The sequence below is a fragment of the Festucalex cinctus genome, chromosome 18 (genome assembly GCF_051991245.1).
Source record: "Festucalex cinctus isolate MCC-2025b chromosome 18, RoL_Fcin_1.0, whole genome shotgun sequence".
Lineage (NCBI taxonomy): Eukaryota > Metazoa > Chordata > Actinopteri > Syngnathiformes > Syngnathidae > Festucalex > Festucalex cinctus.
Genome location: NC_135428.1, coordinates 14018478 through 14042643, shown reverse-complemented (window position 1 = coordinate 14042643; position 24166 = coordinate 14018478). Strand labels below are relative to the sequence as shown.

The following is a 24166-nucleotide window of genomic DNA, read 5'->3' as shown; positions in this document are numbered from 1 at the left end:
AAGGCGTTTTTTTGGGGGGGGGTTTTTAACGACCATAAGGCGGGTTTTTTTTTAAAGACCATTTATAATAATGCGTTTGTTTGTTTTTAAATGACCGTGTATAGGTTTCTTTTTAAGACCAGTTATAGTCATGCGTTTGTTTGTTTTTTAAACGACCATTTATATTAAGGCGTTTTTGTTTTTTGTTTTCTTTAAATGACCATATATAGTAAGGCGTTTTGTTTTTTTAAACAACCATGTATAGTAAGGTGGTGTTGTTTTTTGTTGTTGTTTTTTTTAAGACCATTTATAGTAATGCGTTTATTTTTTTAAACTACCATGTATAGTAAGCCTTACTATGCAAGGTCGTTTTTTGTTTTTTTTGTTTTTTTTTAACATCTTACTATACATGGTCGTTTTTTTTTTTTTTTTTTTTTTTTTTTAAATAAAAAAAAAAAGCCTTACTATACAAGGTCGTTTTTTTTAATTAAAAAAAACCTATACATGGTCGTAAAAAAAAAAAAAAAAAAAATACACCTTACTATTCAAGGACGCTTTTTTTTTTAAACGCATTATTTACATGGTCGTTTAAAAAACACAAAACGCCTTACTAACAACTGTTTTTTGTTTGTTTGTTTTTTAAATAAACACTTACTATATATACATGGTTGTTTAAAAAAAAAAACTGAAATTATTCACTGTAAGTGCCTAACCTGAAAAATGACGTCTGCGTCCATCCCATAAGCGAATGGACTGTAACCTCTCGGTCCATGTCGCTCATTTGTTTGCTTTCTGGCCACCGCGGGTCAGTGGGTTCATCCGCCAGGTGACTTTTGGCCGGTTCACACCGGACCGCGTGGATCCTCATGTGGGTTGAAGGTCACTGGAACAGGTTCCGACATGTACAGTTTTCCATCTGAAACACAAGAACCAATAACGACACCTCTACGGTGGATTCCGTACCAATGATGACAAATTACATCAGGAGAAATTGCGTAATAGCAATCATTCATTTGAGCAATCATATTCCGATTATGTATTATGTTAATACATAATTAAAACTGCTTCCTCATAAATAACCCAATTGGGGTCAAGGATGGACCGACTCCCTACTAATACAACTTGCTGGAGTTTTTGTACAAAAGAGAAAAACATGCTTTAGATTAAAAATGAATCAAACGGCAAAAGGAACTCTTATTGTTAAAAAAAAAAAATGCACAAAATGGTTAATCTATAAATGTGTCGAGTGTGTGTCTGGAGAGAGAGGAAGAGGGCTGGTGGGAGGAGTCAAAAGATGAGTGAAGTAGCAAACCTTTCCAGTACAGAAGAAGAGACGTGCATCTCCCACTCATCCATTAGGTCCAAAATTTGTTACTCTCAATATTCTCTCTCTCTCTCTCTCTTTTTAAATGTACGTTGCTTCCAACTTGCCTTTTGTTTACAGGCGAAGGCACAAAATGGAGGCCAGCGCTGACACAGAGAGCAGCCGAACCTCCACCATGAGGGTGGGATTCCCCCGTGTACCCCCCGAGGACGACGAGGGGGCGACCGACCCTTTCCTGATGGCGGCCCGGCTTCTGCGCGGAATGTACCACGAGGACCTGCGCGGGGGGGTGGACAGACAAGTCAAAGAGGACAAACTGCATCACCACAGAGGCACGTGCGCATCTGTGAGAACGGCACGAAGGCAGTCCAAAACGTTCCAGACGCCCCGACTGGCGCCCATCGCCGAGATGTACACGTGTTAGGTTTTGCTCATTAAAAATTGTGTCATGCTTAAGTTGTGCGTTGTGAAGGATTTTATTCCAATTTTCTGTCATGTTAAAAATAATGTTGTTACCTATCATTTACAACCAGGCTGCATATGTTTCAAATATTTTTTTCATTATTACCTTATTACTTTCAATTCCCACATCCAAATTCTGGTCGTCAGCTATGTAATCTACTCAAATCCGAAACCAACGATTGTTTTCCTGCTCACGAACAAGTCAATCCTATTCTCACCCTGAATGTAGTTACTCCAGTCATCCACAGGAGGGCAGTATTTCATCGTATCTCAGTTGCTTCACCTTAAAACTTCACCACATTGAATGACCACCCACACGGACTCTCGACGATTCTTCTTGTTTTTGTTCAACTATATTTCATTGGCCTCTTTAATGATACGCGTCTTATAACGTAACGCTTATTCTTTTATCACATTATTGAACATTTGCAAACGAGGCGCAACCCAGACATACTAACCTGAAACGTCACCCTTCGAGTGCGCCATCTGCTGGGGACATGTGGTACTGCACCCAAGCCACTAATTTCTATGTGGAGAACTTCTTTTTTCCCCATAACTTTTGAACCCAATGGCCAAGAGCAGTGTTTCTCAACCCTGGTCCTCGGGGCACACGATCCAGCCTGTTTCCATATTCCAAAGCAGGTGAGGATCGTTATCAGGCTTCTCCAGAGCTTGCTCATGAGCTGTCACTGGAATGACATGCGTTGGGAAAAGTGTTGGTCAACACAAACCACAGCACATCTGGATAGATTCAATATTTTTTTATTTGCACAAAACCGAGATCAGAAAAAGTCCATGAGGTGAACACAGACCATTTGAAGAAGGAAAAAAAACAAAAAAACCTTAAGACGCCATTTTGTCTGCCTTCAAAGGACAAATCTGTCTTGTGATTCATCAGTGCTCATCAGCAAGTGAGTTTTCAAAGTTAGGAAAGGTGTTTTTTTTTCACCCTGTCAACATAAAACTGGTTCTCAAACAAGGGTCCACAAACTCAGTTTTTATTTTTTCTGAGAACAAAAAGTGTATTGTTATTATAGAAAACGTCCCGATCATTCACCCCATTTGAAACTCTAACGTGGGTTTACAACAACAAATAAAAAAAAATAAAATAAAAAAAAGCAGCAAAAGTGTGAAGAAAATGAACAAATCAGTCTATCACCATCCTGATTTTTTTCATATGCACAATTACATAATACTGTACAACATAAGACTAAGACATTCAAACAAACTTTATTTTAATCTGCAGAAATCATCACAAAGAAACACAATGAAAACATTTCATATCATATCAGTTCATTTTTGTTTGCCAATTTCGTCCATTTTTTTTTTTAAAGTAGGGATGTTCGATACCACTTTCTTCAGACCAAGACCAGTACGACGGTCTATTGAAGAGTTGAATACTTGCACTTAGTGATCACTAAGTACGAGTATTACTAGTAGTCACCGATACCCATACCAAGTACGAGTACTTGTGATACATAAAATACCATTTAAAAAAAACAAAAAAAAACAATGACAATGACAGTTTTTCTTAATAAAATAATGGCAATTTAATTTAGTTTCTGGTATCAGGTGCTGTCGTGAGTACTTTGAAATCATGCCATGTATCAACCCGATACCAATAACACAAAGATAACAACGGCGGCAGCGGAATCACGTCGGCATACCTGCAGTCTCCACCACCTGCCACCGGATGTCGCTAAGAAGCTGGTAGTCCAGCTTGCGGTAGTCGTCGGGGCGAAGCCGGCGTTGCCGCCACACCTCCTCGTAGAGGCTGCGAACGACCGGAGGCGGCGGGGAGAATCCGGCGTCGGCGGCCAGCGTGGCGAGGTACTCCCACTGGTCCTTGTCCATCACCAGCAGGTGGCGCCGCGCCACACCACCGTCCGCCTTCTTCTGCAGCACGCGCCGCGCCTCCGCCGCCATCTCGGCTCGGGACGGCAGCGCCAGTGAGCCGGACAGCGCGGCCAGCGCGAACTGGATCTGCCGGGGAGGACGCAACGTTACGCGTTATTCTTACACAACAACTAGTGATGACTATTCCGCCGTTGGCCCCGCCCCCTGGTCACCTGGCAATGAAAGTACGGGAAGGGGCAGATGAGCTTGCAGAGCCCGACGAAGACGAGCGAGGGGAATGCGGGCGGCATCATGAAGCGGTACAACGGCGCCACCAGCTGCTCGTCCAGCTCCAAGCCCAGCCGCCCGCCGTCCAGGAAAGGGAAGCTGAACTTGTAGCCCGTGCAAAAGAGCAAGACGTCGGCAGCGCGCGTCGAACCGTCCTGTGAACGGCACACGCTGCGTTTAAAGAGTGGACCTAGACCGAGATAGTGCCAAAAAATGGCAGCTAAAAATCCCTGTGTAGCGATTGAACAGCATGAACAGTCGTGTGTTTTTGAAACTAGTATACTGCTGGCTCATATTACTGATGAGCCTGATATGGTTTGTTTGTGTTTCATAATTCAATTAGCAAAAATCACTTGCATATATAATATGGGTTCAGGATTGTGGACATGCTACTCCATCTCATTCCATCATTTACAAACATATTTACAACTATTTTAAATAGGCAATTAACATTTTTTGATTCGAAGAAATAGTTTAGTAAATTACAATTCCAGAAAGTCCCCAAGATACGAGCACAAAACATTCCGAGGCTGTCGAGACAAGTGAAATTTCTTTTTAAAATTACACTTTAATACAGTAAATTAAAATAAATAAATTAAAAATAAATTAAAATAAAAAAACTGCTAAAAAATACCATGAATAAAATTTTTATTCTATACACATATATAGTATGAATAAATTAAATTGGAAAAAAAATTGCTTCAAAAAGTTATTACCTTCATAAGTTGAGACATGATAAAATTCATTTTAAAATTACACCTTACTAAATTAAAAACAAACAAACATCAAATTCCAATATATACACACACACACAATTATATATATATATATATATATATATATATATATATATATATATATATATATATATATATAATTCTTTATAGTATACATAAATTTAATTTGAAATTTTATTGAAAATGAAATGTCATTTCATGAACATTTGTGACATTCATAGACACAGCAGTTGTTCATATTTACAAACGTTTGTAACACATGTTCATAACTTGAGGACCATCCATACGTTCATTAAAAAATGTCATTTAAAATGAGCATGAATTATTTTATAAGCGACATCATTTTTTCAAAATTATTAAGTTATTGACATTATCTCTTGATAATTTCTTTGTTTATTTTAAGGTATTGTGCATTGCACTGGCATTCTTTTTAATCTTATTTAATATTTGTTTTTAATAAACTCAAATTGCATTAGTTAAAAATAATAGAACCAATTAATGGACATTAATTATTTAATTCAATTGAATTATTTGTTGCATCACTGTAGCTGTTTTTTGCTACAGTTGGTTAGTCAAATATTGTTAGTAATTTCTCATTTTTTCATTTATTTTCATTTCATTAAATTTCATGAAACATTTTCAAATGAGCATGAATTATTTTATTTGTTTCAAATAAATCATTTGACATGTTTTAATTCCAGAGCCTTTTTTCCTTTGTTTTTCTTCTTTTTTTTTTTTTTTTTTTTTTTTTTTTTTAAACTTCATCTCCAAATGATTGGGTGCGTGTATCAGTTAAACATCAACCGTGGCTCTTCAGCAAAGAACTTTGAACTCCCCCCACCACCTGTGCTAGATGTTGTTGCTGCTTCATTTAACAAACTTTTTTTCTCACCTCAAAGCAAATTCTGCCATCATCCTGGACGGCCACTAGCGGGCTCGACTGGCGGATCTCAGTCGGAAAACAAGCCAAAGGGGGACCGCGGTGACTCAGCGTCACCTGCAGAGGGAGACAAACGGCAATAGAAATTATTGCACAACCAAGCTTATATGCCAAATCAATGTTGACCATTGAAAGGAACTGATATGCCATCAATCTGTTCCAGCGAATCCACATTTTATTTTCTAAATCGTCACGTTTTTACCTCGGCGCCCACTTTGACCAACTCCAAGGAGATGTCTATGCCGGACGCTTTGGCTCCCAGGACCACCACCGAGCGAGATGAGAAAGGTTCTGCGCTCCTGTACGAGTGACTGTGGAGAACTTCTCCTATGTGAAGCCAGTCAAATGAAGTCTTTTGACGTTAGCGGCGTCGACTAACACATGCAAGTTAGCGACTTTACCTTTGAAGTTCTCCATCCCGGGCACGTTGGGGATGTTGGGTTCCGAGTAATGCCTGCCAAGCAAACGGCAACGTGAGCGACAATTGCAGACGGCGGACAGCTAACGTCTCTTGTTAGCATCTCCGATTAGCGTTATTTATCAGCATCTCTTGTTAGCTTTTAGCATCTCAGCTAGCATTTCATCTCACCCCGAACACACGAAGACCGCGTCGAAAATGTCGGTGGTCCGGCATCCCGAGGTGTCGCACGCCGTCACCTCCCAGGTGATTTGGGTCCGCTTGTCGTCATCCTCCGTTGTCACGACGACAGGCCTCACCTCCTCCACTGTGCTGCGGAACTGACACACAGTCAATGATACCAGATGTAAAACTACTGCAACTAGAACAGCATCAGATCCAGACAAGAACCACATCAAATATCAAAAACTGAGACCAAGACTAGATGTAGATTTCGCAATCATCAAATGTCTGCGCTGCTGGTGACCTTACCCTGATGTGGGAGCGGATGTTGTAGTGGCGACAGTAGTCCTCCAGGTAGCGCTGCACATCCTGATGCGACAGGAAGCTGCTGAGCCGCTGGTCAAACGGGAAGTCCGGGAACATCATCACCTCTTTGGGAAGGTTGGTCCTGTGCGCCGAAGAACAGGATTGCAGTCACGGGATCAACGTTTTCATCCTATAGTCTTACGTCTACCTACTGTAATCACAGTCATTAATATGACTTATAACTGCAATCCCCTCACCTGAGGTTTTTGTACATGCTGCATCTGACGTCTGGTCCAACCTGCTCCTGGTAGTACCAAGTTCCGCCCACGTTGGCGCCGAGCTCAAAGACGACTGGCGGGGCAAACCGGTCCGGTCTGGACAACACGTGTCGGGCCGCGCAGAGTCCCGCCGCCCCCGCGCCGACCACCGCCACACGCAGCAATGTTGCCGCCATGGCAACCACACCTGTAATTACTCAACAAGATTGATTGCTAAACAAACACCCCTCATAGCTAAGGTTCTCGAGAAAAGCGATATTTGTCCAAAAAATGACTGTCTGTAATCCAATTGTGATTCCACTGTAATTCCTCAATTTTCCCCCATTTCACTGGAGCCGGATGGAGAGCCTGCAGCTCACTTGTAATGTCCATAACTGTGTCAAACCATAACGAGCGCAGTCCCTGTTCTTGTACCATAACTACTAGACCACAACCAGATTTTGCACCAAAAATTGAACCAGTTATAGATCTAAAACCAGAACTAAAAAGAACAATATGAAAACCAGAACAATGTCTGAATTACAACAGTATCTGATCTAAAACAATAACTACAATTGGACTTATAAAAGCACTATATCAAGTCAAGACAAAAAATACAATAAAAATACGTAAAAGAGCAAACAAATAAATAAATAAAACTAAAAAAAATCGGCCGAGTGACTGACGAATCGTATCTCGGAAAACTCGTAAATTGGCGCACTCGTCGTAAACCTAGTCTGCTGTTGTAACGGAATTGTTGACATTAAAAACTTCTCATGGGTATAAAAAAAACAAAAACAAACAAACAAACAAACAAACAAAATCCGATCATGTAAACATTGCCTCGTGACTTTATTGCAGCTAAAAAAACCACAAAAAAAAACCAATTGCAGCTGTTCGAATGATCAGAAAGCAGCGACACGAGCACAAATAGAGGTTCCGAATCCAATTTTACACTAACATTCAAGTAATTATTTTGTTTTACGAGTAAACTCAAGTACTGTACCTGTGTCCTCCCACAACAGACGTCAAAGAAAACGCTAACGTTGGCCTTTTTTCTTCCACATTTGCGACTTTTGCACAGGAAGTCCAACAAGTAAAAACATACCTTACCAGACTTCCGGTCATGTGGCTTCAAACTAAAAGTATCCCGTTCCGGTTTTTATGGCGTACACGTTTTTGAAAATGGAAAACGCAGCAATAAAATGCGCATTACGATAGACACAGAACGCAACTGTCATGAATAATCTTACTTCTTAACATTATCAGAATTGAATGCTGGAAACACTGACTGTTGGCAAATATATGCTAACGCTACAGCATGCACTCTGATTACCTTTTGGCTTTTCCGCGCAAAAACAAATAAATAAATAAATAAATATATAAATAAATAAAACTACTCGGTGTGTAATTATTTTGTTAATTAGCCTCAATGTTTGGCTAACATGCAGTAAGGATCGCTCCAAACTTTTCAGAAATAAATATAATACTGGTGCCTTTGGTTGTTTATTGACCAGAGACTCTGAAATATTAGATCAAATCCAAATTAGTTTCCAAAATTTTCAGATCTGACAAGGAACTCCATAAAAGGACAACAAATGTGCATTATGTACTATGTTGATGTTTCTTGAACACACTTTACATCAAATCAATTTTCACCATTGAAATGAATTAAAATGTTGTGAATCAAGAAAAACACAGTATTATATAAAAACAGTATAGTAGTAGTATTTCGTGTACTGGATGTGTGCCTTTCAGGAGTGTGGCTTGGTCGTAATTCGTAAATAACAAAGAGCTGGCAGGCAATTTAGTCTGTGTTTGAGAGTGTCTGCATGAGCTGTGGTCTATAGCAGCTCCTGTTGTCAATTTAATTTGGATTTGGGTAATTGCTCCATTTACTCCATCCAAACCAAATTATTACTTGCAACACAGAGACAAAATAAAAAAGTGACTGTTTGCGCCCTGTCAAATAAATCAAGGACAAAAAGAATTGACAAAAACGTTGCAACCATTTATTTTTTCTACATTATTTTTAACGGCAAGAAAAAAATAAATAAATCAGGTTGGCAGCGGTCATTTAGAGGCTGCGTTGACATGTTGCGTCGGCGGCTGTTGCTGGGGCGGCGGCTGCTCGGCGAGCGCTTGCTGCAGCCGCGTTCGCTTCCTGGAGTAGTGCTGCCAGTGCAGCAGCTGCTGCTCGTCGATGAACTTGGCGCACTGCGCGTTCACCAGCTCCTTGCGGAAGTGCTCGTACTGCAGCAGCTCCAGCATGTGCAGGCAGTGCGGGTACCTGGCGCAAGTTAGACATCGTGACATCATATAATGATTAAATCTCAACTTTGATTACCATGGCGATGTAATTTTTTTTAAATGAAATATTAGGTGTATGTCAAATGTCTCTTATGCAGCTTGAATAAACGAATCCAGTGAATAAATCAATATTCCATCAATGTGACAAGACTTTCTCAGCACTTTGGTGGTCTTACTTGAGAAACTTGGCGTAGTCGGGCTCTTTCCAGTACAGTAAATACTTCAGGTAGTTGATGAAAGGTCTCTCCCTCAAGAAGCCCCTCTGAGCCAGGACTGCCCACACATACACACATGCAATCATATGCTGTGTGTAGTCAGTTGTGAGTGTTGCTGTGAGGTGTAATAATATAAAGGCACAAACTCACAGTTGAGATAGTTCGGGTTGGCCAAACATTGGATGAACTCCAACTCGGACTGGAAACGGTTCCGAGCTTGCTCCTCTGCACGCATGGACACACAAAGAAAAGCATTCAAATTTCATCTTTAGTTCTAATTCACTTTTAAGATTGATACATAAGGTTGTTTTGAAACATTTAATTAGGTATAATTTTATTTACTGTTTATGCGCAATGCATTTGGATTGAATCATTACTTGGGTAGGGGGCATGCAGTATAACACCATTTATGATGTTAAATACATTTATTTATTTATTTTCCCCTCTAGTCACAATTCTTTTATATTTTGTTTGCAGTCATACAACTTTTTAGTCTCGATAATTTTTGTATTATTTCACTTTTTTTCCCCTCGTAATAGTATGACTTTATTTACGTACCTTAAAGCTTTTCACATATTTTTTTTCTTACAATCTCTACTTCGTTTTTGTTAGATTTGGGACCACGACAAATCAAACAAAATTGACTTGTAATGACGTTTAATGATAACAACGCCAAGAATGTACATACGAAGGGAGAAGAACGAAATTGTATTTTTCTTATTTGTCGTGTAAACGTCTGGCCTACTGATTGTAGGCACGATCGAAGCTCGGAGAAACATCCAAGCTGGCAAACCTGTTTCCATGACTGCTTCAAGTTGTAAAGTGAAGAGAACACAGTCGATCCTTTCGTCTGCCAAGCAAAGTAAACGAGAAAAAGACAAAACGCGTCGAAAAGCGTGCTGCTTTATGTTGTTCAGCCGCAAGAAAACCCAGCCATGTTGTTTGCCGGAAATGAACGAAAGTGACGTGGATTTTACGACGGTACGTCAATTTACGGCGATGGAATCGTTTCTGAAAAAGTCACGCTAGATATTTTATAACACAACTTTGATGCCGTGATATTTTACTCTCTTTTGAGATTTGCTTCCCCAGATATGACTACACATTTATTTATAATTTAGTTTTCTTTTCACATGATTATCTAAATTATCGATTTAATTGTATTTTGTCATTACTACACAATATTAGGCCTATTTTGTTCATTTTCATTGTATTTAACTACATTTCTCCCCACATACGACATTTTGCACATTATGTTCTCCATACATTTTATTTTATATTTTCATTTCATTTATTTAATATTGCCCGTGACCCCCGTGAGCATAAGCGGTTCAGATAATAGATGGATTGATGAATTATATATTATATTTGCCCACATTTTCATCTTGCCACTTTCAAATCTATTCATAAGGTTTAAAATCTTGAACGTGGACGTCAAAGGATGATGGATTAAAAGCAGCCACTGTTTTGTGTGAAATGTTTATTTAAAGGTCATAAAAGTGTTAGGATGTTAAATATGTACAAATAATGTACACCAGTGACAAAAGTTGCATTTACAGTTACATTATCAGATAAACAACATTAACAAAAAACTATAACTTCAAAAGTTGAGTTTAAAGGAAAAAACATTAACATTAATATGTTAAATACAACCCTAATATTACATGAAATATGTTCTTTATATTCTCTTGTAAATAAATGAAAATGATAGATTCTTAGCAATCATTTGTATCAAAACAAACATTTCCAACATGTCAGTTGAGTAAAAACTTTGCTGACATATTCAGCAGCGTTCTGAGTCAACAATCAGTCAAATGTACGACAGGAAGCAATTTTTCAAAAATAAAATAATACCATAAAAAACAGCAGACAAGGAGCTAAAGGGGTGGAGCTAAATGGGCGTGGTGGCGTTGGCCCACTCAGGGAAGGAGTCCAGAGAGAACAAGACGCGGCCCCAGGTGTTGATGGCCATGCTGATGCACGCGATGCCGATGATGTTCATCACCACGCCAGTTTTTGCCTGCAGGGAGCACACAGTAGCAGCATTGCTTACTAACATATGCTAACAATTAGCATGTGGCTAATGAAATTTGTTTACAGTATGTTAGCCACAGTGCTTACAATTTTGCATGTGACTTAAGTTTCTAACTTTACTAGCTCTGGCTAAAGGTCTGTAACTAACATTTAGCATATAGCTAAAGTTATAGGTTTTGTGGCCTTTTTAAAAATGAGGCTAACAATTAGCATGTGGCTAAATGTATTATCGGTTTAATATGAGCCTGTAAGTAGTAACTAGTTATTAATATGACTACAACATAATATGTTATGATGCATTTGGTTGCCCTGCATGTTTATCTTAGCGTGGTGTAGCATTAGCGCCGCAGACTCGCCATGTCGGCTACTTTGAGGTAGCCTGAGGAGAAGACGATGGCGTTGGGGGGTGTGGCCACGGGCAGCATGAATGCGAATGAGGCGCTCAGGGTGCACGGGATCATCACGTACAAAGGATTCACGCTGATGGACTGAGACTGCGCGCACATGTCACACAACAACAAAGGAAGAAGAAAGAACTATGAATAACGGTTACCATATATGTTTTTCATCAAAACAAAAAGCAGCGACAGAAAGTTCCCCCAAGGAAGTTCTAGTCCCAAAAGAATGGCCTAGTCCCAAGTAAAGGTTCTAGTACCCAAAGAAGATTCAAGTGGTTACCATGGAGGCCAAGATTGGCAAGAGGAGCGTTGCCGTAGCGACGTTGCTGGCACACTCTGTGAAGGTGGCAGTGAGGAGGCACAGGACTACGGTGATGGCCCACGGCGGGATGGAATGAAGCGGCGTCATCTGGGAGCCCAACCAGCGTGACAGACCCGATTCCTAACCGATGCACACAAATATAATCAATATCTATTTTCAAATCACAGTATACTGATTTTATATATACTTCACTAAAAATCCTTAGGTAGAGATTAGGTAAGTGCTTTCAAAATCATTAACTCATTTGCAATCACTATAAATGGATAAGCTATATTTGCTAGCCACCATCACCACTTCCTGTCCAAGTCACTTGGCGCTCACCTCACTGCCTTTGGCCAATGCGAAGCCTCCGCCCAGCAGCAGCACGATGTTCCAGGGAATTTTGGCTTGCGCCACCTTCCACGTCAACAGTGGAGGGGAGGGGCCTCGGGACACCTGTGCATCTGATTGGACCAAAACAAAACCTTTTCACTTGATAATAATAATAATAGAATAAATAAGCTGTTTTTTTTGTTTTTTTACGAGAATAGTCATAAGAAAAACTGATATTTTTGACACTTTTTTTAAAACACATTTTTTAGAAGCTTTCAGAATTCAGAAGACAAATTTTCATGAAAAAAAGATATTTTTGACATAATCATGATCCTATGATAAAAAAAAGTGTACTTGATTGAGAAAAATATACTTTTTTTTATTATTTTTTTTTTTAGAAAAGATTTACTTGTGCAAGTCATAATCTTTACGAAGAGTGTTTGGGGGGGGGGGGAAGTGGTGTGGTTTTTTTTTTAAGAATAAATGTATTTTCTTATTAAAAGTTGCATATTTTTGAGAAGAAATCTGGAACCTTTTGAGAAAAGACTTTTTTTTTTTTTAGTAAATTTGTAATATTTTTCTGAAAAGAGTTGGATGTTTATGAGGTAATATTTTAGGATATAAATGTAAGCTTACTAGAGAAATGTTTTTGATAGGAAATAATCTGGATATTTTTGAGGGGGGAAAAAAAAAAGTCTTTTTTTTTTTTTTTTTACGAAAAAAAATATATATTTTGAAGGGGGGAAAACAAATTTCATGTGCATATTGGTGCATTTTTTTGTAGAAAAGCTGTATAGTTCTGAGGAAAAAGTTCAATTTTTTTCAAAAGTATTTTTTTTAAGATTAAAGGGTCTAACACCAACATGATAACATTTGGCATTTTTCCTTATTAAATTTCAACTACATCCTCATAAAATCGCAACTTTTTCTCCCCTAAAAATAAAAAAAGGACATAAAGCAAATATTAATGTGCGTGCGTGTCACTGACCCGGGTCCGAGTCGTGTCTCCAGCAGCGTAGATATTTGGGTGGCTGGGACGGTAGGACGAACAATAAGAGCGCCACCATGAGGGAGACGGTGGCGTCCGTGACGAACCTGCACAGATGTCATGAATTTGCCATAGAAGTGGAGGTGCGCCTTTAAAACGAATGGAGATGATATTAATCTGTTCCAGCGTCCTAACAACAACAAAACATTTTTGTAATGTGTTTTTAGCAAGAAAAAAAACCCCATACAGTAATATTTTCATGAAAGAGAATGTAAAGGCTTGCCTTGTCTCCCGACAAGCTAACCAAATAAACAGACTTATAAACCCTTTCACTTGTAAATAGTCTATTAGATGTATGAGGTTTAAAAAAAAAAAAGGTGGTACTGATCATATTATCAAATTTTGCTTTTAAAGTTTTTGTCCATTGTGTAAACAAACTGGAATTGGAATGTTTCCGAAAATAAAAATTGTCCCCGTCCGCGGTGTTCTCGTGACACGAACGCTGTTGTTGTTTTTGGCCATGCGACACGGAGGTCATGTTCACTTCCTGTCGCAGCACAGCGCAAATATTGAAACGAAACGCACGAAAACACACACGCGCTCTTTGGTGTTTACGGCAAAGTGCAGGTAAAAGGTCACCTGACGGCGTTATTATGTAACTTGGCAGCGACTTCATGAATGAACATGAATGGCGTCCACGTATGTCCCCTTTCAAGGTTTGATTGACAGATAGGACTGCGCCCATATGAGGCTGAGGTAATCAGATACCTGGAAGGAGATACAGCGGTCCCATGTGATATGAGAGTCCTTACTTTAAGACTTTTGCAAGTTACAAGCCGTCATTATGCAGATCTTAATTACTTATTTATTTTTGCTTTGACTTGGGAGCAAAAGACAGAATTAATGAATCATTCAATCAATAACTATTGTGGACATCAAAAAGTCAGATTATATATATATATATATAGATAGATAGATAGATAGATAGATAGATATAACACTTCTAGCGATTATTTTAACTCAAACTGTGAAAGTCTTCTTCGTTTGTGTCTGTATAACGGTCGCATACTGCCCCCTGTGGCCAAGTTAAGACGCGCACACACGCACACACCACAAGGAGCAGCAGTGAATTAATTATCATTCACAAACAGTTGAATACATTCTATTTAAATATATTATTACCATAAGTTTTTACAAACCATACTATAGTGTAGAGTATTCTTTAGTTTTTATTTATTTATTTATTTTTTATGGGGGAGCAGGAAAATATCACTGGCATTGCCATTCTTATCGATATACAACTAACCAAATGAGCCAAGGTCACATTAATGAACGATGAAGAGGAGGAATTGCGGGCCGACTCACTCTGCGTCGGCGTTGAAGGTCCGCGAGGCCCAGCCGTCCACGAAGCGCGGCTCCCGCGTGAACCACAGTGCCACCATGAGGAGGAAGAGCGCCAGCACGCTGGTCTCGCCGTAGGTCATGTGACCCAGGCGCCGGTGCTCCTCTGCGATGGCGTCGCGCGCCGCTCGCTCCTTCGCCGCCTGCCCCGCCCCGCATGGCCACGCCCCCCGCAGGCTGACAAATGGTACAAAAGCACAGATGGAGTATACATACAGATCGGTAGGGAGTACGTAGTACGAATGTAGTACTTAGTTGTTGTGTTTTTTGTTTTATTTTATACCACAGAGGAGGCATGCATTAAAATAGTTTATAAATAGGGTGAGTGAACTTTTTACGTATCTTGAGGTCGGCCTTCTAAGCAGACATAGTTAGAATGTAGTGCATTCAGGTCTGACCTGGGACCTATGAAGACTTGCTGCAGTAGAATCCAGGCCATCGTGAGCATCATCATCATGGTGGGGAAGGCGAAGGCGAACCAGGACGCCGAGTTGATGACGCCGCCGCTCTGTGGGAACAGCCTGCGGGACGTGGCACTTTCACAATAAGAGCACTGCCAGCGCACCTTAGCTCGTGTCGCCGGGCCTCGCACTCACTGGCTCATCTGGCCCAGCAGAACCAGGTTGGGTCCGGTTCCGGTGAGCGTGGCGATGCCGCCGATGCTGGCCGCGTAGCACACGCTCAGCAGCAGGCCTTTGCTCAAACGCTTCCTCTCCTCGTCCAAGCCGTCGGCCTCCTCCACCTCCAATGCGCAAACCACGCTCGATGAGTTCGCTGAGGGCACAGGTGGTAAAAGTATTCACAGCCTGTAGTACTAGTGGCTAGTTTCTAGTAGCCACACGCGGGCCTGGTGTGTCCGCCCACTACTCCACAGCCTCGCTACATGCTCCAGACGTAGAGCCACTACTTTAGAGATATACTTTAGAGAAAGTGAATCATTTAAATTATGTTCTAGCACGCGAGATAACGGACAAGTGAGCTAATGGCTGGATCAGTACATACTTCACATAACAGAGCCACTTAAGGGAAAATTAACTGTTTATTACATTCACCATGCTGCAAGCTCACGAGCTACCAAGCTAATGAGCTAACAAGTTAGCAAGACCGCAGCGGGGTTGTCCAGACCAGTACCACAGCTCCTCTCTCAGTGTTATTGTGTGTGTTGGCTATGCTTGAGCTATAAAGCTAACGAGCTAGCTAAACGCGACAGGGTTGTCCAATACATCAGCACCTCACTCTCACTGAGATCACTATATTCATATGTCTGTTATCTCTCTGTGTTGTTATATGTGTGTGTCACCACATAAGAGAGACACTTGGGGGGAAAGTTAACCACTTATGTTCAGGAGGCCGCCAGCTAGTGAGTTAGCAAGCTAACAAGCTAATGTCAGGGGCATTTTCTTCTGTGCTTTGTTCAATATTGTTGTGTGTGGGTCCCCATAAAACAGAGACACTCCAAGTTAACTGTTTATTATGTTTGCTAGCATTAACCATTTATTACGTTCAGGAGGCCGCCAGCTAGTGAGCTAGCAAGCTAACAAGCTACTATCAGGGCCATTTACAACCGCGCTTTGTTCATTTTTGTTGTGTGTGGGTCCCCATATAACAAAGACACTTAATTGTTTTATGTTCTCTAGCCTGCAAGCTAATGAGCTTTTTTTTTTGTCACTTTACAGGTTTTTTAAAACAAAGTTAAGACATGACTAAATGAAGCGCCTCCCTCCAGCAAAATGCCACCAGATGGCGCAAAAGCAAATTTGCAAATGACAAACTGTGAATATTCGGAGATTCACAAAATCACAAATCAGCCTGAATTTGCTCTCTGACCTTTAGGCGGAGACGGAGGTTTGTCCTGTGGTGGTGGTTTGAGTGTTGACATCGTCACATCCTCGCAGGTTGTTTTCGGAACTCCGTCGTCTCCCGTCCTTTCTCCACACTCTCCTGCAGGAGAGAACTTCTATCAAAGAACAAATTCCTGTTTCATAGTTCATGTTCTTGCCTGGCACTCCTGACAGCTGTAGCGATGCCCAACGTGCCCGTGAACCCCCAATCAACGAGTGGATGTCTCACCTGTCCTTGCGGGAACATCCGCTTCAGGCAACTGGACGACAAAAGCACTCTGCTTTTCGGAGGCATCGTCGCGCGTCTTCAGGCGTCCTTCCTCGGCGTCGTCATGGCGATGCAGCTGTTCCAGCACGGCGTGCACGATAGGGACCATCATGGCGGCCGTGGCTGTGTTGCTGATCCACATGGACAGGAAGGCCGTCACGCCCATGAAGCCCAGCATCAGCCTGTCACGGGACACATCTGTGGATCTATTTGTCTGGGAAGTGTCCTTACACCTCTTGGCTCACTCTGCAGGTGTCATGCTGCATTACGTCGCCTCAAGACTGAAAGCTTGGAAAAAGGTTTTTTTTTTTTTTTTTTTTTTTTTTTTTTCCTTTGCCACTCCCAGTTGAAGTTTTTTGTCAACATAGAACAAAGAGAATGAAACCTTGTCCAGAAAGTAGCTAGCTATGGAGGACCAAAGCTGCCAATATTCAAAATAAATAAATGACTAAATAAATAAATAAATGACTAAAACTGAAAATAAAAATGAATATAAAAAATATATTTAGAAAATTATATCCAAAAAATAAATATAAATGGAAATAAATCCATTTTTATTTTCACTTTTCGTCATTTATTTATTAATTTAGTCATTTATTAATTTTGTCATTTATTTATGTATTTATTTAGTAATTTATGTATTTATTTAGTCATTTATTTATCTATTTATTATATATAGTCATTTATTTATTTAGTCATTTATTTAATTTGAATTTTGGCAGTTTTGGGCCGTACTGCCAAGTCGAAATGTTATTCAAAAGAGGGGGCGGTCCTAAGCGTGTCTTGGGTTGGACTCCGCCATTGCAAACCATCGTCTGCTCTCACTTCTTGTCTAGCAACTCAAGTCGCAAGTTGAGGTGAGAGTGGACACGATAGTCGTCCATTGCTGGAGCTCTCCATTGCAAGCCGGCGAGACTTCCTTGTTCGCCGAGATGCTCACTCGACCAATGACAGGCAGTTTGCAACGGCAGAGTCCAACCCAAGACACGCTTAGGACCGCCCCCCTCATTTGAATAACATTTCGACTAGGCAGAACGGGCCAAAACTGCCCAAATTAAAAATAAATAAATGACTAAATAAATGACTATTCTCCCTGTGCCCGCGTGGGTCTTCTCCGGGTACTCCGGTCTCCTCCCACATTCCAAAGACATGCACGGCAGGTTAATTGGGCGCTCCGAAAATTGTCCCTAGGTGTTCTTGTGCGTGTGGGTGGTTGTTCGTCTCTGTGTGCCCTGCGATTGGCTGGCAACCAGTCCAGGGTGTCCCCTGCCTACTGCCCAGAGCCAGCTGAGATAGGCGCCAGCACCCCCCGCGACCCTTGTGAGGAATAAGCGGTCAAGAAAATGGATGGATGGATGGATAAATGACTAAATAAATAAATGACTAAATAAATAAATAAAAGTGAAAATAAAAACAGATTTATTTCCATTTATATTTAGTTTTTTATATCATTTTCGAATTATATTTTTTATATTCATTTTTATTTATTTAGTCATTTATTTTGAATTTGGCAGTTTTGGTCCTCTATGCTAACAAGCTCCCTAACGAGTAAACGAGCACACGGGGAGCTAGCTAGGGAGCTCGCTAGCTAGCACCTGGGGCTAAAGCCAAACTGTGGCAGGGTTTTTACTTTCTGGACCTGGATTTGCCATCTGTTTAAAACCTAACTCCACACAACTTTACCTTTGTAATATCTGTTAGCTTAATGCTAACACGCGCCATAGACATGCCAAGGAATAAGCATCCCTTTAAGCATCAAATATTTGAACTTAAGATACTGTGAAGAATGTACTCACAGCGCGGGCCTGACGCCAACCACGAGTAGAACTTTGAGTGCGATGCGTTTGTGGAGGTTCCAGTGCTCCACGGCCACCGCCACCATCAACCCGCCCATGAACAACATGTTGCTGTCTCGCAGGTACTGCATGCACACCTGCATGGAGAGACGCTTCAGTAGTTGTTCCACACATTTATCCAGTGGTCCATATTTCGCGCTCTGCTAATGTTTTTGTGTGCGCGCGTTTACATCTTTAGACTGCATGATGCCGAGCACAGGAAACAAGATGGTCGGCAGCAGCGCCGTGACGGCCAGCGGGAGAACCTCCGTACACCAGTAGAGCGCCATCAGCAGGATAACGTACGCGCACGCCGCCTCCTACATTCACACACAGATTAGACAGGTAAAGTTTCATCATATAATATACAATAGAAGGAGTACATCATGTAGCTAGATGTCACAAGATCGGAAATCGTCCAGATGTAGTGCGTTGAGATGGACGGGAGGGTATCAGGTGTTTGGTGCTGTGTCAACATATGAAGAAGGAAAAAAAATTGTTTGGATGGAAAGCGTGACACTTGTTGTTTTAAACGCCAACAGAGATGGTTCTCCCTCTTTTTTGGTCTTTTGTTTTTATTCTGTGATCACGTTTGAAAAACGACTCAAACAGAACAAGTCGTACGGTGCAGTAAAGAGTCCAAATCAAATATGATGTAAATTGGACAAAGTTACTTGCATGCCACTTATTTATCCATGACTTCTAATTTCAAATTCAATTTTCTTGAACAAAATATAAACGATTGGTCTGTTTGGGATTAGATAGTCCTTTTTTTTTTCTGCTCTCCCCACCTCCTCTCATGCAGAAAAGATCAAGTTAATCAGAAATGTAGTCAAGATGAACAATTCTTATAGTGTTGAAAGGAAAGAATCAAATTCAGCTGTATGTAACTTTTTAGTAGAGTGCTGCCTTGAGATATGGGTTGTTACATATAATGTAAAAAAACAAAACAAAGTGACAGTAATTAGCCGTACTTCAAAGAGGTTATAAGAATATATGACTGTGTGACTGTCCTGTTATCTGTCTATGTGTGTTACTGCACCACTTGTGTTCCAGTAACGCTTCCCAGAAATGACATTTGTGATGAAGATGAGGATAAGATTCAGGTGAGAATGAACATGAGGATGAAGATGAAAATCAAGACGAAGAGAAAGATGAGGGTGAAGATGAGGACTAGGATGAAGACCATGAGGATAAAGATGAGGTGAGGATGAAGATGGAAAGAGGATGAAGATGGGGATGAAGATGAGGATGAATATAAAGATGAGGATGAAGTTGGGAACGAGGATGAAGACAAAGATATAGAAGAGGATGGAGATAAAGATGATGAGGAGGATGAAGGTGAGGATGAAGATGAGGAGGAGCGTGAGAAAGCAGAAGACTGCCGGCAGGCCGCCAGTACCCGCTGAGCGCAAACACACCACTTTGGTTTCCTTTGTACCTACACGTGCGTGCACGCACGCGCGCACACGTGCGCCCACACACGTGCACAAGGCGGGGCTGCCATGTTGTCGTGCATGTGGGGAGGGGAAGGCCAACATTGAGGAATGGGAAGGTCGCTGAACTTGGACCCGATGTGCTTGCTCGTCAATCAGTGACAGCCGCAACGTGGCCAGAAAAAGTTCCCAAAAATGAAAGATTTCAGTGAATAATCACATTGAGAAAGCAAGAATGCATGATTACGTCGAGTTTGGAAAAATAAAAATAAGTATGAACATAACTTGTTTAACGTACAGGACTTGTAAGTGTCATGGCGAGTTTTCATACAACTCAAAGATAAAATCATAGAAAAAAGATGAAATAAAAATAACGCATTTACAAATGAAAACAACAAACACATTTGAATGAAAACGTTAAATTAGTACAACATATTTTGAAACGAAACAAAAGTATGAAAAACTTGTAAAAATTAAAATCAAAACCGTTTCAGACACATTGATATGAAAATTTTAATTATTATAAGGTGTGAAATAAACGCAACACATTCAGAAATTAACATTTAAAGTTGATAAACATCTTTAAAAATGAAAATTATCCATAATTAAAATAAGAAAAAATAAAACAAGATACAACACTAAATACTGTAAATGAAACATTTAGTTAATATGTGTTAGGAATCGAAAATAACATTAAGCAATTGTAAATAAATGTTAAACAGCAGCAGGGAAATCAAGACACAATATTAAATGAAAATGATTAAAACATGTTTAAAATGAAACAAAAAATAATAAACGTCATAAATGAAAATATCAAATTATTAAAATGTTTAAAAAAAAGGACTAATAAAACGGTGCTAAATAAAAAAAAAATATTCATAGAACACATTTTAAGACGTAATGGAGCTAAAAAGAAATAATAGCCTCAAGTATGTTTTGAACTAAACGGAAGTCGGAGAGGTCGCCGGTGGGCAGCCGGGTCTCACCTTGGTACTGAGGGCGAGCGGCAGCAGGACCAGTGGACCGAAGGCCAGGATCAAGACGCTCCTCAGACGCCACACGGCGCGAAACATTCGGACCCGCAGGGGAAGGACCGCCATCGATGATGATGATGATGACGATGATGATGATGATGATAATGATGAAGATGATGGCCACAGCGAAGGACCGGACGACAGAGTCCGGCTTCAAACTCCTCTCTGTCTTCGACACGCTCGCCATTCACTCTAAATAAGAACCGCACTCACACACACGCGCACGCGCACACACATTCGCGCACACGCAAAGTAAAGAGAAAGGAGAGTTGAGCTAGTGGGGATTAGAAGTGATGATGATTGACAGGATTGACACGAAACGACTGATGAGCGGATGAATTGACGAATGAAGGATCATTGAGTGATCGACAATTTGAGGAATGGTGAATGAATGGAAGGATGGGTGAGAATGGTGACTGAATAAATGATGAATGAATGATCCGTTAATGTGTGAAGGAATATATATAATATATAGGTGAATGAATGAACAATAGTAACTAAATAAACTATGATCAGTGATTGAATGAGTGAACAAATGTGATAAATGATTGGGTGATGATTAAATGAGTGCATAAACGATTAATGACAGAATGAATGATGCCATATCAATATTGAGCACCTGAATAAATAATGACAGCTGAATGAAGTGTGACAGAATGAATGATGGCTGAATGAAGAAATTTGAATAAATGATGATGAATGAATGGACGAAGGAATGATAAATGAAGAAATGAATGACCTGCTTTGAACACGGCTCACATTGAGTAGGGATAGCGAAGTTGATATTAGTCTGCTGACATCTAGCGGCCACTCTTGGTACTGTCTAGACAGTCCAGCGGTTCCTTGAGATTTGAATATCTTCCTCGACGCGAAGACACGTTTGCATCATGTATGTTGTAACGTGTATATGACTGCACGGTACAATTATGTTAACATACGCCCATATGTGAACACATGCATCATGTCACGTGAATTTACGTCCACGTTTCCCATGACGTGTGCGAATGCACATTACAGCTGTTTCCATGATGTGTGTAAAAAAAGTGAATGGACTGTATAATGTTAGTGGAACGTTTGAACAAATGAGCCTGAGCAGAAGCAAGAGCGGCCAATTCCAAGTTGCGGGTTGGTGTCGGCTGCGCGTCCCCCGCTCGATCGGGAGCGAGCCGGTAACGTGCGCGCGCCCGCTTTCACGCGCGGCGACGTGGAGCGAGAGAGCAACGCTGCTGTGAGGTGAGTGCGTGTCAATCACTTCTTCCTTTTTACTTCCAAGTCTTAGCACTTTTTTTTTTTTTTTTTGTGCTCAACGCGCTACCTGACCAACTTGGGCACAACCCACACCCGAAAATTGCCAAACACTCGAACTAAGTGTACACTTTTTGATCGTTTCTCGCGTTGACGCACTTGGGGGACTTATTTTGGGGGGGCGGTAGCGTGACGTCACCAGCGGATGGACCATTTGACCGTCGCGTAGAGGTGGCAAATGTACTCACAATCTGTAGGCTAGTGATGCCAAAAAAGAAAAGAAAAGAAAAAAAGACTCTGGAAACATGTAGAAGTTTTGATTTAACTCCTGCACTTGATTAAAATGAAAAAGGGGACAAAAAGTACTAAGTTGTTGCCTTCTGCACAAAAAGCAGCAACATGCACCATACGCTACCACCAGTATTGGAAATGTATAAGTACAACATATACAGTAAAAATTGATGTTTACTGTGCAAAGAAGTAGAAAGTACAGGTCAAATGTAATGGAGTGAGAGTATACCGAGAGTGATAACGGTACCAGAGAAATCAGTCACAGAGTGTACTTGGCTACCTCTCACCACTGTGCGTGTGCTAGCAACCTGCACTTTGACCCTTTTGGCAACATTCTGGTGATCACGTCATATGGCGCGAGGGGCACACAAACATGTTTTTAATTTGAGCTTTTACTTTGAAATATCCCACTTTTGTTCCCAGCCGTGTGTGCGTCAAGGTTGTTGTCGATAACAGAAAAACAGAACTGAAGAAAAAAAATAACTAGAAAATAAATTTAAATCAGAGTGATGTAAAATGAATGTAAAGAAAAAAAAACCTCATATCCTGCTCTAAAACTTGAATCAAAACAAGATAAAAACTCATAGAAAGCACCAATATATTGTAACCTTGCTGTGTGTGTTTCAGGATGAAGCAGACAACCCCCCTCCTGCTTTTGGGCCTGGTGGTCTTGGTTGTCGTTCAGGTATCGTCTACATGGTGAATTGATGTGATGATAAAATCATTTCATGATACATATTAGATGACACCCCCCCAAAAAATATCAGAGCTATGTTGGGAATCTTTTGCATAATTACAACATACCAGATCAATGTCAGCTAGTGATGTCCTCATGACATCTTCAGGTGTCTTCCAGGGTGCCTTTAGGATGGTTCTTGGCGTGTCTCCACGTTGTCTTTAGGATGGGTCTTGTTGGCTCTTAGGATCGTCGTTAGGAAATCTCTGGGGTGTCTCCAGGGTGCATTCATGGTGGATATTCGGTTGTCTCAAGGGTATTTTTAGGCTTAGGGTCTTGTTGTGTCTTTAGGATGGGGTTTCTAGATGTTGGGTCTTGGGGTGTCTCAAGGATATCTTAAGAGTGGTTCTTATGGTGTCTCTGGTGTGCCTGTAGAATGGTTTTAACAGTTTCTTTAGGGTGGATCTTTGGGTTTCTCCAAGGTGGGTCTTACGTTGTATTAAAATCTTTAGGTGGTCTAAACGGTGATGATTGGTGTTTCTCCAGGTTGTCAGAGTGTTTCTTCTGTTCGGGTCTGAGGGTGGTTCTCAGGGAACATCTGGGGCATCTGTGGGGTGGTCCGTATTGGGTGAGTCTTAGGGTGATTTCATTACGTCTTCAAGGTAGGTATCAGGGTTAGTACAGTTTGGTTTGAGCGTATCTCCAATGTGTCTACACGGTATCTTTGAAGTGGGTCTTGGAAAGTCTCAAGGGTATCTCTAGAGTAGGAGTGGGCAAACTAGTTCCTCAAGGGCCAGAGTCCTGCAAGTTTTGGCTCTTTCCCTTCTCCAACACAGCAGATATAAGATCAG

The 24166-nt window shown here is 40.8% G+C and overlaps 5 protein-coding genes across 6 annotated transcripts in view; 2 read left to right on the top strand and 3 right to left on the bottom strand.

The window, feature by feature from the left end:
• Positions 1-703: 703 nt before the first annotated feature.
• LOC144006586 (uncharacterized) lies at positions 704-7852 on the bottom strand. Of its 2 annotated transcripts, XM_077505504.1 has the most exons (12): positions 7716-7852; positions 6710-6917; positions 6456-6594; positions 6156-6304; positions 5968-6020; positions 5769-5893; positions 5519-5623; positions 3835-4044; positions 3433-3748; positions 2224-2454; positions 1411-1580; positions 704-895 (listed from the first exon to the last, which is right to left on the bottom strand). In XM_077505504.1, the coding sequence occupies exons 2-10, from the start codon at positions 6904-6906 to the stop codon at positions 2354-2356; spliced, it is 1395 nt and encodes a 464-aa protein (XP_077361630.1). In that variant the 5' UTR covers positions 6907-6917; positions 7716-7852; the 3' UTR covers positions 704-895; positions 1411-1580; positions 2224-2353. The 2 variants fall into 2 exon arrangements, with proteins under 2 accessions (XP_077361630.1, XP_077361631.1); XM_077505505.1 differs by lacking the exons at positions 704-895; positions 1411-1580; positions 2224-2454 and having other exon boundaries at positions 2512-3748.
• Positions 1269-1759, top strand: LOC144006589 (uncharacterized). The gene is made up of 2 exons (XM_077505507.1): positions 1269-1338; positions 1424-1759. Exons 1-2 carry the CDS (start codon positions 1274-1276, stop codon positions 1725-1727), a joined length of 369 nt encoding a protein of 122 aa, XP_077361633.1. The 5' UTR covers positions 1269-1273; the 3' UTR covers positions 1728-1759.
• Positions 7853-8699: 847 nt separating the features above from the next.
• med31 (mediator complex subunit 31) lies at positions 8700-10217 on the bottom strand. The gene is made up of 4 exons (XM_077505506.1): positions 10028-10217; positions 9385-9459; positions 9196-9292; positions 8700-8999 (listed from the first exon to the last, which is right to left on the bottom strand). Exons 1-4 carry the CDS (start codon positions 10035-10037, stop codon positions 8783-8785), a joined length of 399 nt encoding a protein of 132 aa, XP_077361632.1. The 5' UTR covers positions 10038-10217; the 3' UTR covers positions 8700-8782.
• Positions 10218-10716: 499 nt separating this feature from the next.
• LOC144006133 (Na(+)/citrate cotransporter-like) lies at positions 10717-22388 on the bottom strand. Its single transcript, XM_077504832.1, has 13 exons — positions 21056-22388; positions 18825-18953; positions 18595-18731; positions 16760-16980; positions 16517-16630; positions 15286-15463; positions 15088-15210; positions 14654-14866; positions 13289-13395; positions 12310-12431; positions 11947-12108; positions 11625-11762; positions 10717-11254 (listed from the first exon to the last, which is right to left on the bottom strand). The coding sequence occupies exons 1-13, from the start codon at positions 21167-21169 to the stop codon at positions 11126-11128; spliced, it is 1887 nt and encodes a 628-aa protein (XP_077360958.1). The 5' UTR covers positions 21170-22388; the 3' UTR covers positions 10717-11125.
• The window catches only part of serpinf1 (serpin peptidase inhibitor, clade F (alpha-2 antiplasmin, pigment epithelium derived factor), member 1), a 5779-nt gene continuing 3809 nt past the window's right edge, over positions 22197-24166 (top strand). Inside the window, exons 1-2 of the mRNA XM_077504833.1 lie at positions 22197-22336; positions 23267-23324. Coding sequence (XP_077360959.1) covers positions 23268-23324 — 57 coding nt within the window. The 5' untranslated portion in view covers positions 22197-22336; position 23267. The remainder of the gene's footprint in view (positions 22337-23266; positions 23325-24166) is intronic.

Bases quoted from the DNA above. Each gene is read 5' to 3' on its own strand.
- LOC144006589 (XM_077505507.1), top strand. From the start codon at position 1,274: ATGAGTGAAGTAGCAAACCTTTCCAGTACAGAAGAAGAGACGTGCATC. The intron at 1,339-1,423 runs GTCCAAAATTTG...TTTTGTTTACAG, and splicing joins ATCTCCCACTCATCCATTAG to GCGAAGGCACAAAATGGAGG.
- LOC144006586 (XM_077505504.1), bottom strand. From the start codon at position 6,906: ATGGCGGCAACATTGCTGCGTGTGGCGGTGGTCGGCGCGGGGGCGGCG. The intron at 3,749-3,834 runs GTGACCAGGGGG...CCTCCCCGGCAG, and splicing joins TCCCGTACTTTCATTGCCAG to ATCCAGTTCGCGCTGGCCGC. The intron at 2,455-3,432 runs GTATGCCGACGT...ATGTCATTCCAG, and splicing joins GCAGGTGGTGGAGACTGCAG to TGACAGCTCATGAGCAAGCT.
- med31 (XM_077505506.1), bottom strand. The intron at 9,293-9,384 runs GTGAGTTTGTGC...ATGTGTGGGCAG, and splicing joins CAACCCGAACTATCTCAACT to TCCTGGCTCAGAGGGGCTTC. The intron at 9,000-9,195 runs GTAAGACCACCA...AACTTGCGCCAG, and splicing joins GACTACGCCAAGTTTCTCAA to GTACCCGCACTGCCTGCACA.
- LOC144006133 (XM_077504832.1), bottom strand. From the start codon at position 21,169: ATGGCGGTCCTTCCCCTGCGGGTCCGAATGTTTCGCGCCGTGTGGCGT. The intron at 12,432-13,288 runs GTCAGTGACACG...TGGTCCAATCAG, and splicing joins GAGACACGACTCGGACCCGG to ATGCACAGGTGTCCCGAGGC. The intron at 11,255-11,624 runs GCGAGTCTGCGG...TGCTCCCTGCAG, and splicing joins ACCTCAAAGTAGCCGACATG to GCAAAAACTGGCGTGGTGAT.